The sequence below is a fragment of the Onychostruthus taczanowskii genome, unplaced genomic scaffold, assembly GCF_017590055.1.
Source record: "Onychostruthus taczanowskii isolate IOZ18803 unplaced genomic scaffold, ASM1759005v1 scaffold32, whole genome shotgun sequence".
In the NCBI taxonomy this organism is placed as follows: Eukaryota; Metazoa; Chordata; class Aves; order Passeriformes; family Passeridae; genus Onychostruthus; species Onychostruthus taczanowskii.
Window position 1 is genome coordinate 2,785,396 of NW_024500572.1, and position 11,044 is coordinate 2,796,439.

At 48.1% G+C, this 11,044-nt stretch overlaps 1 protein-coding gene across 2 annotated transcripts; it reads left to right on the forward strand.

The window, feature by feature from the left end:
* The first annotated feature begins 2,761 nt into the window (after positions 1-2,761).
* P2RX4 (purinergic receptor P2X 4) lies at positions 2,762-10,223 on the forward strand. 2 transcript variants are annotated; one of them, XM_041410178.1, is made up of 12 exons: positions 2,762-3,079; positions 3,639-3,786; positions 5,331-5,402; positions 5,493-5,565; positions 6,026-6,122; positions 6,282-6,362; positions 6,454-6,595; positions 6,927-7,063; positions 8,396-8,489; positions 8,574-8,639; positions 8,730-8,825; positions 9,521-10,223. In XM_041410178.1, the coding sequence occupies exons 1-12, from the start codon at positions 2,949-2,951 to the stop codon at positions 9,551-9,553; spliced, it is 1,170 nt and encodes a 389-aa protein (XP_041266112.1). In that variant the 5' UTR covers positions 2,762-2,948; the 3' UTR covers positions 9,554-10,223. The 2 variants fall into 2 exon arrangements, with proteins under 2 accessions (XP_041266112.1, XP_041266111.1); XM_041410177.1 differs by lacking the exon at positions 9,521-10,223 and having other exon boundaries at positions 8,730-8,891.
* The last annotated feature ends 821 nt before the right edge of the window (positions 10,224-11,044 follow it).

The window sequence follows — 11,044 nt, forward strand, 5'->3', positions numbered from 1 at the left end:
GCAGAAGGCTGAGCTGCTGGCTTTTACACCTGGCATATCTTCTTAAACATTTCCTCTTTTGCTACTTCAACAGGCAACCAACTGTAGAACAAATTTTGAATAGCAATGATAGAAGGATCTATGAGTATCTGCCACTCCTGGAACTGACCCTTCAGCTAAGCAAATTCCTATTCAAATTATTTATTTAAATTAAGGTGAACAGGGCTTAGAGATCAGTCAAGTATACCAGTCAAGAACAGTGCAGCACTTTGGGTCTTGCCAGCATGTCTGAGACAGAAGGCATATGGGTGTTATTATCAGAGCTTGGATATTGGTGTCATTGTGTGGTGTAGTAGGTCTTTCAGTTTAATATAATGATTTTTGTCTGCACTGCCAGCTTTTCATTGTCACATTTAAAGGCTCTCTTTGCTTCATGCTCCATGACTGCCTATTGATCCATAAGCTGATGTGAGCTGTGCACCAGGAATGTCAGGGGTTTGATAGAGTAAGAAACTGGAAGTTGCGTAAGGCTCCCATGATTCTTGCCACTCTCTGCTGATCAGAGAATGGAAGATGCTGATGTCCAGAATGCTAAAGTGTACTCAGGAGTTCAGAGCTGGTCTGGAATAAAATGATTTTAAAGCTATCAGAACCTGGGCACTCTGTGACCAGAGGATATGTTTTCTTGAGTCAACTAAAAATTGCTGCTTTGCTGTGGTGGGTACGTGCCCGCGGGAGTGCGTCGGTGTTGAAACAACTCGTGAGGTGTCGATTCGATTTCGCTGGGGTGGGTGATGGCAACACACAAAAACAATCCTCCTCCAGACCTGCTGATCCATCCTCATTATCCCTATTGTGCTGTGTCAAGTGCAGAGCCCAATGGTGAGGATCCCTGCTGAAAAGTCTCTCAGTGGTTGGATGAAGCAGCAAATGCTGTTTTCTTTGATTTATGTTGGGAATTGTTGCAGAGCCACCCGGTGAAATTTTGTGCTGGTGGCAAGCTGCTGCACCAGCCAGTCCAAAGAGAGCCATGAAAATGAAGAATCTGAGCTGATGTTTACTGGTGAGTCCCATGAGAACCATCATGATGAAGAATATGAGCTGAGGCTAACCCTTAGACAAGGAGCCTCTTCCCCAGACTGCCAAAAGTGGTGCTGTGGCAAATGCCAACCAACTCGGAAGCACCATGAGCAGCTCTTGCTGAAGGAAAAAAGGGCAGCACATCACAACCTAAATTGGTCTCAGCACCTGATGCTCTCTGATTGCACCCTGAAGAAAGCCAGAAGTCACCTCAATGCATGACCCTGAAGGAAGGAAGCCCAAAAGATGTATCACTTAAAAAATGTGTTGAGCACTTTTCTGCCCCAGCCTTGTCAGCTTTCTGCAGCCCTGGATTGTGAGGCTCCGGGAAGAGGCCACTGAATGACTTTTGTAACTCACCATTGAAGGCATCATGGTCCAAGGAGATCAAACACGCTCATTTTAGATTATTCCAGTGACACAAAGCATTTTCTGAAAAGCCCAGTGGGTTCTCTTTGTATTGTTCTTTCTCGCTTGAACCAAGGAATTACAATGAAAAGTACTTTTACCATTTTTGTGTGATATTTTCGGGCATTTCTTTCATTCTTACTGGAATTAAAATGTGGGGCTTTGCCCTCCTGTTTGCCCTTGGCTTCAAGCAGGCCTTGCCTCCTCTGCCTCCTCCCCCTGAACTTGTGTGAGCAGCTTCATGCTATGATGTGTAAGGCCAGAGCACATCCAAGGAGCAGCAAATTCAGGGTAAATTAATCTGTGCTCCAACACCTTTCCTGTACTCTATTTTTGTTCTATTTAGACGTTCTATTTTTGTAGAAACAAGGTGAGAAGGATTGTAACAGGTGTGTTCTGCACTCCTTTCAACGAAGCTTTGTTCTTTCTGAGCTAACCCAGCAGTTTGCCATTTCCATTTTCCACATAAATTTTAAGACATATTGCTGGCAGATTACGCCACTTGTATTTATATCTCCAATCGAAAAATGCATTAATTGTGTTAATATTCATATGGCAGCATCTTATATATCTAGAGTGGGAAAACACTACTGTAGGTATTTATGCATTTCTGTTCTAGCATATGAACCAATTCTTTTGAAACTTTCACTGAATATTCACTGATATTCCTACAATTTCCCTACTTCTTTTGGTCTTTTGTTTTGGCTGGTTTTGTAAAAAAATTAAGCATTTTACTAATATATAGCTGAACTGAAGGGTCTTAATAGTTTTGTACTGCCTGAAATTCCCACTGCCACATTGTCAGTTCACTTCATCTCTTCTTGATGATTTCCCTGCTCTTATGAGGGTTATAGTGATGTTTCTACAATAAGGACTGTGTTGGGTATCTCAGAACAAGGTGGAGGGTACATGAACTTTGCTTTCATAGCAAAGATTAATTCTGCAAGAGGATAAAAAAAGAATTTGGTCAGTGTGGATGGAAAGGTGTCAGTCTTCAATATGCTCTGCTCTCTTTTGCAGGCAGTTGCTTGGTCCTTGCACTGATTTAAGCTGTGCCAGGGTAGGTTTAGGTTGGGCATTAGGAAGAATTAAGAAGAATTTATTCCCAGAAAGAGCGATTAAATATTGCAACGGGCCGCCCAGGGAGGTGTTGGAGTCACCGAGCCTGGAAGTGTTTAAGTAAAGCCTGGCGTGGCACTCGGCGCTCTGGTCTATTGGACAACGTGGTGTTCGGTCATAGTTTCGCCTCGATGAACTCAGAAGTGTTTTCCAACCTAATAGGTTCTGCGATTCTGTGAAAACAGCCGTGAAAAGTCCGTGGCTGCCGGTACCGCTGCCTCCGCTGGCCTCGGGCAATTTGCTGCGGGCCCCGGGGCTGCGGGAGCGCCCGGCGGGCGGCTCGGGGCGCTGTGGGGCTGCGGCAGCCGCGGCCCGGCCCGGGACGGCTCCATCCCGGCCGCCTTCCCGCCCCGGCCGCCGCCATGGCGCTGTGCGGGGCTTTCCACAGCTTCCTCTTCGAGTACGACACCCCGCGCATCGTGCTGATCCGGAGCCGCAAAGTGGGGCTCGTCAACCGCGCGGTGCAGCTCGGCATCCTCGCCTATGTGATCGGGTGAGCGGGCGGAGGGGTGTCCGGGCCGGCCGCCCTGAGGGGCAGCGGGCGGCTCCGCGCTGGGGGCCCCGGGGCTGAGGGCGGGAGCCGCCCCTCCCTCAGGGGCCCTCAGGGCCGCGGGACCCGTTCTGTGAGGGCGGCGCGGGCTGAGGGGAGCCCGGAGCTCCCCGAACGGCGACACGGACTTGGTGGCCCTGCTGAACTGGGATTGTGGGCAGAATCACAGAATGTTCTGAGTTGGAAAGGACCCCGCAAGGATCAGGTCCAACTTTTAAGTGAATGGCCCAAGGGCCCCTCAGGCGTGGGACGTCTCAGGAGGTGATTGTCGTTCCCTCTAGCAGGGCTGGGCATAAAAGCAAATTAGACCCTGCAAATCAGTCTGAAAGTAAAAAATATCACCCCAAAAGGCAGAAGACTGCCAATCTTGTGACCATTTTGTAAGGAAAAGCTGTGAAACTGTCTGGAATGGCCCTTTCAGGTAATATTGAAAAAGGAGAAATACCAACCTGAACTTGATTATGGTGTTTATTTATTGTTTCTTGCAATCCTTCTCTTTCAGGTGGGTTTTTCTGTGGGAAAAGGGCTACCAGGAAACAGACTCTGTGGTCAGTTCTGTAACCACGAAGGTGAAGGGTGTAACACTGACAAACACATCCGCCTTGGGAGCCAGGGTCTGGGATGTAGCTGACTATGTCATCCCTCCTCAGGTATTAATCACTTTCACAAGCAGAAAAAAGGTTTTCTTACAAGCAGTAAGAAACTTACTACTTTGCAAAAGTCCATTGAGAGCTGGAGCAGCTTGGCTTTATTGCAGATCATGCTAAGCTGGAGCAGCTTGGCTTTATTGCAGATCATGCTAAGCACCTGTCCTGGGGATACTTGTTCCAAGGAAAGTGTGTCTGTGTGTGTGCTTGTGTAGAATCATAGAACAGTTTGGATTTGGAAGCATCCAAGATAACCTTGTTCCACCCTTCTGCTGTGGGCAGGGTCACTATCCCATGTTACTCCAAGCCCTGCTCATCCTGGCCTTGAACACTTCCAGGGATCCAGGGGCAGCCACAGCCTCTCTGGGCATCCTGTGCCAGAGTGAAGAATTCTAATATCTAATCCAAATCACTTCTCTTTTAGTTTAAAACTGTTCCCCTTTACCCTATCACTATCTGCCTGTGTAAAATGTCCCCTTCCCTCTGTTTTATAAACCTCCTTTGGGTACTCAAATGGACTCTAAGTTCTCCTTGAACTTTCCTTCTCTGAGGGTGCGCTGATCCCACTGTCCATGGTGCCCACAAAGACTTGCAACAGCACCGGTGGTGCCAGAGGAGGACTTTGCAAGCTGCAAACAATAACGACCTGTCATCTTTCTTATTGCTTTCTAAAGCAAACAACCCCAAGTTAAGTTGTTGGCAGAAGCCACAGGAACAGCCTGGCAGTCACCTGATGCAGAACTGAACAGGAAGCATTGCTGTAGTTACTGATTGACTGTATCTCTGGGAATCTGTGCTGTGTGGGCCATATGTGGTGGCCTTCGGGCTGGGCAGGCACAGCCAAGCTGCTGGTCATGGGTGCCTCTGTCTGCATGACATGTGGTGCAGAAAAAAAGACAAATTTAGCCAGATTTTGGCTGAGTGGTCATATTTGCGTATCAGTGGAGCGGAAGCAGATGACAGATCTGGAGTCATACAGATCTGAAAGTAGTGAAAGTAAAGTAATGACAACAGTGTTCCCTGAAGAAACAGGACCAGGCAAATTCCTAACTGAGAGATTGCAAAAAGAAAGAGTGGGAGTTGCACTCGGACTTGCAGCTGGAGCTCTATTTCTGTGTCTGCCTTACGACTCCCCTGAGGAGCTGTGTGAGCTCTGTTTTCATAATGTGAATGAGGAACTTTGGGCCGAGTGGGAGGACAGAAGGAGCTGCCAGTCCCACAGTCCTTCCTGTGGCTAAACACAGCAGCACCAGGCAATACACGTAGGAATCTGCTCCTTTAGTACTGCACCAGCAGTGTCCAGGGCAAATCTGTTGACAGAGCCCTGGGCCACCTGGGCTCTGTCAACAAAGATGTTTGGTGCAGTGCCTTGGATGCCCTTTGCCGATTGTCACCCTCTGCTGGGCCACCTGGGCTCTGTCAACAAAGATATTTGGTGCAGTGCCTTTGCCGATTGTCACCCTTAAGTTTCCTTCGTTTGGTGCAGTGCCTTGGATGCCCTTTGCCGATTGTCACCCTTAAGTTTCCTTCTTGTTTTGCATGCTCAGGGTGAGAACACTGTGTTTGTCATGACCAACGTGATCCTCACACTGAACCAGAGCCAAGGCCGCTGCCCGGAGGTAGGTGCAGAATCTGCTTTAATCCTGCCTTGTGTGGGTGGGAGGGGGAGAGGGTTCTCAGAGTTTTATGTAACTATTGTTCCTCTCCAGCTCCCAGATGATCAAACAAAGTGCGAGGTGAAGAACAACTGTGTTCCAGGATATGTCAGCACCCACAGCAGTGGTAAGAAACCTGCTACAAAAGCTCCTTTCAGTCTGGGTTGTGGTGCCTCTGTGCTGTGCCTTCCCTGCTGTGAAGGAAGCACCATTTCACTTCAGTCTCCTTTTTCTCTTTCTCTCAAGAGAACTGAAGTGGAAGCTCAGATTTTTTTCTTCTGGTGGACTTAGACCAGATGAACTTAGACTGTGTTGGGTGGATGCTGGGTGGATGTGTTGGTGAGTTAGCAAACAGTGTGAAGCTTTTTCATGACCTTCAGTACCTGAAGCAGTATCACATGGATGAAGATTTGACTCAGTAAAAGCACCTGATTCTTCTTTCTCTGAAATTACACTTGCAATGGAAGATTATGTGGGTTTTGGTAGTGGCACTTGACCTCTGGGAAAATTGCTTTCACCATATGGAGTGTCACAGGTCAAACACTGCCTGGTTTTGCTCAGTAGTACCTCCATGCATGTGTTTCCAGGCATCCAGACTGGGGAGTGTGTTCCATACAACAGCAGCATTAAGACCTGTGAAGTCTTTGCGTGGTGCCCCGTGGAGGATGACTATCACATACCCAAGTGAGTGCTCTGTCTTCCTACTCCACAGTGCCCCTCCTGAGGGCAGGCTCCTGGTACACAGCTGATGCTTCTCCCGCTGACATGCTCTTGGGAAAAGCTGAAGAGATGAGCACCAAGAACTCTGCAGAGTCCTGTTTGTGCTTCCCTTTTGTTTTGTAGGCCAGCGTTCCTGCAAGAAGCTGAGAACTTCACCCTTCTGGTGAAGAACAACATTTGGTACCGCAAGTTCAACTTCAGCAAGTAAATAGGGAGAGGGTCATCACACTGTCTGGTCTGGTCCCCCTGGCAGTTAAGGGGATGAAACAACTCTTCTCTTTCTGTTCTCCTGTAGGCGAAACATCCTCCCCACTATCAACTCCACATACCTCAAGAACTGCATCTATGATGCCCAGACTGATCCCTTCTGCCCTATCTTCCGTTTAGGGAAAATAGTTGATGCTGCAGGGCAGGACTTCCAGGAAATGGCTGTGGAGGTATTTGGCAGACCCTTCTCTTGGGCTTCAGCTGTTTTTAGAAGAGGAGTGGTAGGGGGTTGTCTCCTCTGCCTCATGGCATGAGCCACAGAACACAGATCAGCTGCAGGATGGAGAGTGCTCTGGCCAGAGGGACTGAATTCTATTTAACCAATAATTGGCCTTGCTTTGTTTGGGTGGGGTTATGTGCAAGGTTCTTTAGCAGCAGAAAAGAGTGTTGGACAGAGCCTGGATTACAGCCAGTAAATCAGGTCCTGGTCAGCAGAGAGCCTGGTGCTGGGCTGGCCATGCACTTTGGACTGCCCATCACCTCCTCTCCTCCCCTTGGCAGGGTGGAGTCATGGCACTGCAGATCAACTGGGACTGCAACCTGGACAGAGCTGCTTCCCACTGTGTGCCAAAATATTCCTTCCGGCGCCTCGACAACAAGGACTCTGCCCACACCGTCTCACCCGGCTACAACTTCAGGTAATGCGGCTGTGGAGGCACCTGGTGCCTCAGCTCCATCTGCCACTGGCACTTGTGGTAGTTCGGGGCTTTTGATGGTGCTTGGAGAGCAACAGAAGAAAACCTGAAGAGCTTTTCTGATGCTCTCCAGAGCAGGTGGGATCCTCAGTGTGCAAACCACAGCAGAGGGGGAGGTCAGTGAAGCTCCACTGATTGCGTCAGAGTGCCTGAGTCATGTTTCCATCAGTTTTTTGGTGGCTGTTTGATCAGTGGGGTGGCAGTGGGACAACTGACTGCCTCAGTGTGCTGATAGGGCAGAATTTGAGGGGACTGAGGTGGGGTTGGGAGAGTGAAGCATGTCCTTCACTCTGCTTGGGGGAAAAACTAACCTGTAAAAGTGTCTCTGTCAGCTGGAGACCATATCTGCACCAGGGGTATCCTGGCATACACCACCACATACACATTCTGGCCAGTACAGCTAAGTCCAGCACTTCCAGTAAAACACCAGCACAGACCTGGCAGCTGGTTGCATCCAGGCTCAGACTGTAATACTAAACACAGATAGTCCACCTTTCCAAGGTCCTTGCAGGATTCCTGCTTGTGAGGAAACACAGCTCAAGGCTGTTATTTCTAGAATCACAAAATCTTGCTTTGGACAGAGGATCTTTGGGTGGAACTTGGATGAATTTGCTGAGGAGCTGTGCAGAGCACAAATGTGTGTTTGGGAGGTGCCAGGCCAGCAGGTATCGGGGTGTCTGGACCATCTGGAAGATATCACAGCTGGATCTGAAATGCTTTTGCTAATTTCAGACTCTGGTACAACCCCTTACCATTCCCTCCTTTTCTCTTCCACCCTCTTCTCTGCTTCCTCCTGGTTTAGTCAACCACGTGGCAGAGTAAGTCTGATCTCACTTATTTGTTCTCATCCCTTTTCCCTGTCGTTTGCCTGTTGTCACCCAGTGCCGGAGCAGCCTTTGTGTGCCGGGCGGCGCGGGTGCTCCCGGCCCTGCCCTCTCGCGGCTGCCTGCTCCCCTGCAGCCCATGCCTGCCTCTCGTGTAGCTGACTTTCTTCCCGTTAGTCCTTCTGCTCCCCTGCTAAAGCTGCTTTCTCCCCTTCCTATGTCTTGCAAGTTTCCTCGTTTTATGATGCTCACTGATGTCATGAATTCACCTGCTTTGGGCTTTTCTCCTATATGAGCTTGCCAGCATGAAATCTACCATCACTTGGGGCTTGTGTCTAGAAGTACCAATGTTCAGCTCATTCTCTTGGGATGAGGAACACACCTGGATGTTGCATGATCACATAAGCAACCTCAAAATTTCCAGTTAAGCTCTGACCTATCTTTTCTGCAGGTTTGCAAAATACTACAAGAATAGTGACGGCACTGAATCACGGACGCTTGTCAAAGCTTATGGCATCCGCTTTGATATCATAGTGTTTGGAAAGGTAGAGTGACAGTTCCTGGAGGTTTTGTAGTGAGGCCTTTCAGAGATGCTGAAAAGCATGCTCAGGCTTGTAACTGTCTTCTAGGCAGGAAAATTTGATGTAATTCCTACCATGATTAACATCGGCTCTGGCTTAGCGCTCTTTGGTGTGGTAAGTGACACTGTCTGCACTTGGACTCGATTCTGGATTAGTGCCTCAGTTCTGAGGATTCCTGTCTTAAACTCTTTCAATCTCCACTAGGCAACAGTGCTGTGTGATGTTGTTGTTCTGTATTGCATGAAGAAGAGATACTACTATCGGGAGAAGAAGTACAAATATGTGGAGGATTATGAACTGGTAAGCATCAAGGAAGGCAGGGTAAAGGCAGAATTGCTTCCTCCTCTGACTCCACAGAGATTCTGAAACAGGATGTAGAAAGTCCACATCAAATAGGGATTTTGAACCACAGTTCTAAGGAAACTTTGTCTTCGTCAGAGAAGCTAATTTTTACCTCAAAGCTGCTGCAGGGAAGAGCACTAGAAACAAATATTGTCAGGTTTCCTGGGTAATCACTCTTGGAGAGGAAAATATATGTTCAAGAACTAGTTGTGCTCCTACTGCACCTCCTTTTTGGGTTGCAGTCATTGGCTTTTGCCTTCTAAGAGCTGTAGGGAACACCCCTGTTCCCTTCAAATCCTTCCTTCTTGACTTTTGAGGTTCCTGCAGTTGTGAGAAAAATCATTCAGTGGGTTGGTATTTTCTGAGACCAGTGTGCTGACAGTTACAGCTCCCTCCAGGGATCAAATGATCTGTTTGGTCAGTAGGATTTGGTTGGTTGCTTGACTTGGTGCTGAGGACAGAGCTCAGCCCTACAGCCCTGTGCTTGGTGGGAATTGTGGCTGCAGAGGGCAGATTTCCCAATCAAAACACCTTGTGCCACTGGAAAAGTCTGAGTAACAGGAAGTAGCTTGCCTGGGCAAAGGATTTTGTGTGATTGGAAGGGGAAGAAAGAAGAGTTTCTGGCAGAGAACTGTAATCTCTGATCCTTGCAGGGAGTTGGTGAGACATATGGAACAGACTCCTGAGCTCCTGGTGCTGCAGGACCAACTGCTGCTCTAAACCGCTGCTGGGAACATTTCTTGACCCTGCCATGAGACCACCCCCTCTTTGCTGGGAGGAAGTGGGGAACAAAACTGAGAAAGGGACAATCTTCACTACTCTTTGCTACTTGGGAGCCAGTCCCAGAGAGAAGAACTGGGTCTCCTCCTTGTCTGCTGTCTTTCCAGGTTATTTGCACTAAACACAGAGGGAAAATTGTACTTTGTGCCAGACCTCTACAGTGGCTGAACCTGGGACAGAGACAGCTCTGGAATTATCATTTTGCCAGTCCTTCTGTCCCTGAACTCACTGATAGCAGAGGGCACAGGACAATAGGCAAAGATTCTTCCTTAGATTGAACATGGCCACTGCCAGAAGGTACCTAACCTTGGGACAGCAGCTCCTTGCTGTTGTCACTTTTCTTTCCCTGAAGGATTGTGAACATTAGCTGAGCCGGTACCTATAATTTACTTGGGGTCTTCAAGCTCTTACCTTGGCCACAGACCAAGATAAAGCAGAGTCTAGCTCCATTGTGCTATGATAAATGGCTTACTGGTTACAGAACTTTTCTTCTGTTTTGTCTAATTTTTATGCTATTACTTTAAAATTTACTTTAATAAAATACTACCTTCCCTCAGCCCTCTTGAAGTTCTGCAAGCTGGGTTTCGATTGTTCATTTCTCCCCACATACCAAGTGTTAGTGGAGGGCTATCAAAGCCAGGGCTCTGTGGGTTTTGCCTCTTCATTCTCTCAGCAGAAGTGCTGCTGCAACCACAGCTGCTCTGCCTTGATTCTCCTGACACCTTGTCCATGTCTGCTGCCTTAAACCCTCTCCAAGGGAAAAGACTTGTAAGTCAGAGGTCAAGATCTCAGTGTCTTTATCTGAGTGCAGGTACCAACTGCTTGGAAGAACAGATCTGTTATTCCCTGGCACATCTGTGCTTTTCACCACCACACCAGCCCTGTGTCTGGGCTGCTGCATTTAATGCAATTTACACCATTTGATTGAAGTGGATATGTTGGCTTTTATATTCAACATGGCTTTGAGCACCTCTAGTGATCACACTGACTCACAAAGTCCAGGTCTTTCCTTTCTCTGAACCTTTTCTGGTGTTACCAAGCCCTAGGATCTATTCCATACCTCCAGCATCCTGGCTGCCTTTCTCCAGCAGCACGGTGGGTAAACCACAGCATTATCATTTTGTCTTGTTCTTTATGTGCCTGCTGCTGTTGAGCACTATGTCCCAGCTCAAAGAGTGCCCTTGCAAGAGCACTCCAGTCTGTGCATGTGAATGCTCAGTTTGGATTACACAGTGCTTGAGCTACTGTGCTCCCATCCTAGCCCAAGATCCCCAGTAATGGTACAGCACCAGACTTCACTAACATAGGAGAGTGCTTTCAGATTCCTCTTCCAACAACCAAACTCTCACAGCTTAATAAAGACCACTCAAACAGAATAATGGTTCCACTTGATCAGC

Bases quoted from the DNA above. Each gene is read 5' to 3' on its own strand.
- P2RX4 (XM_041410177.1), top strand. From the start codon at position 2,949: ATGGCGCTGTGCGGGGCTTTCCACAGCTTCCTCTTCGAGTACGACACC. The intron at 3,787-5,330 runs GTATTAATCACT...TTGCATGCTCAG, and splicing joins ACTATGTCATCCCTCCTCAG to GGTGAGAACACTGTGTTTGT. The intron at 6,123-6,281 runs GTGAGTGCTCTG...TTTGTTTTGTAG, and splicing joins GATGACTATCACATACCCAA to GCCAGCGTTCCTGCAAGAAG.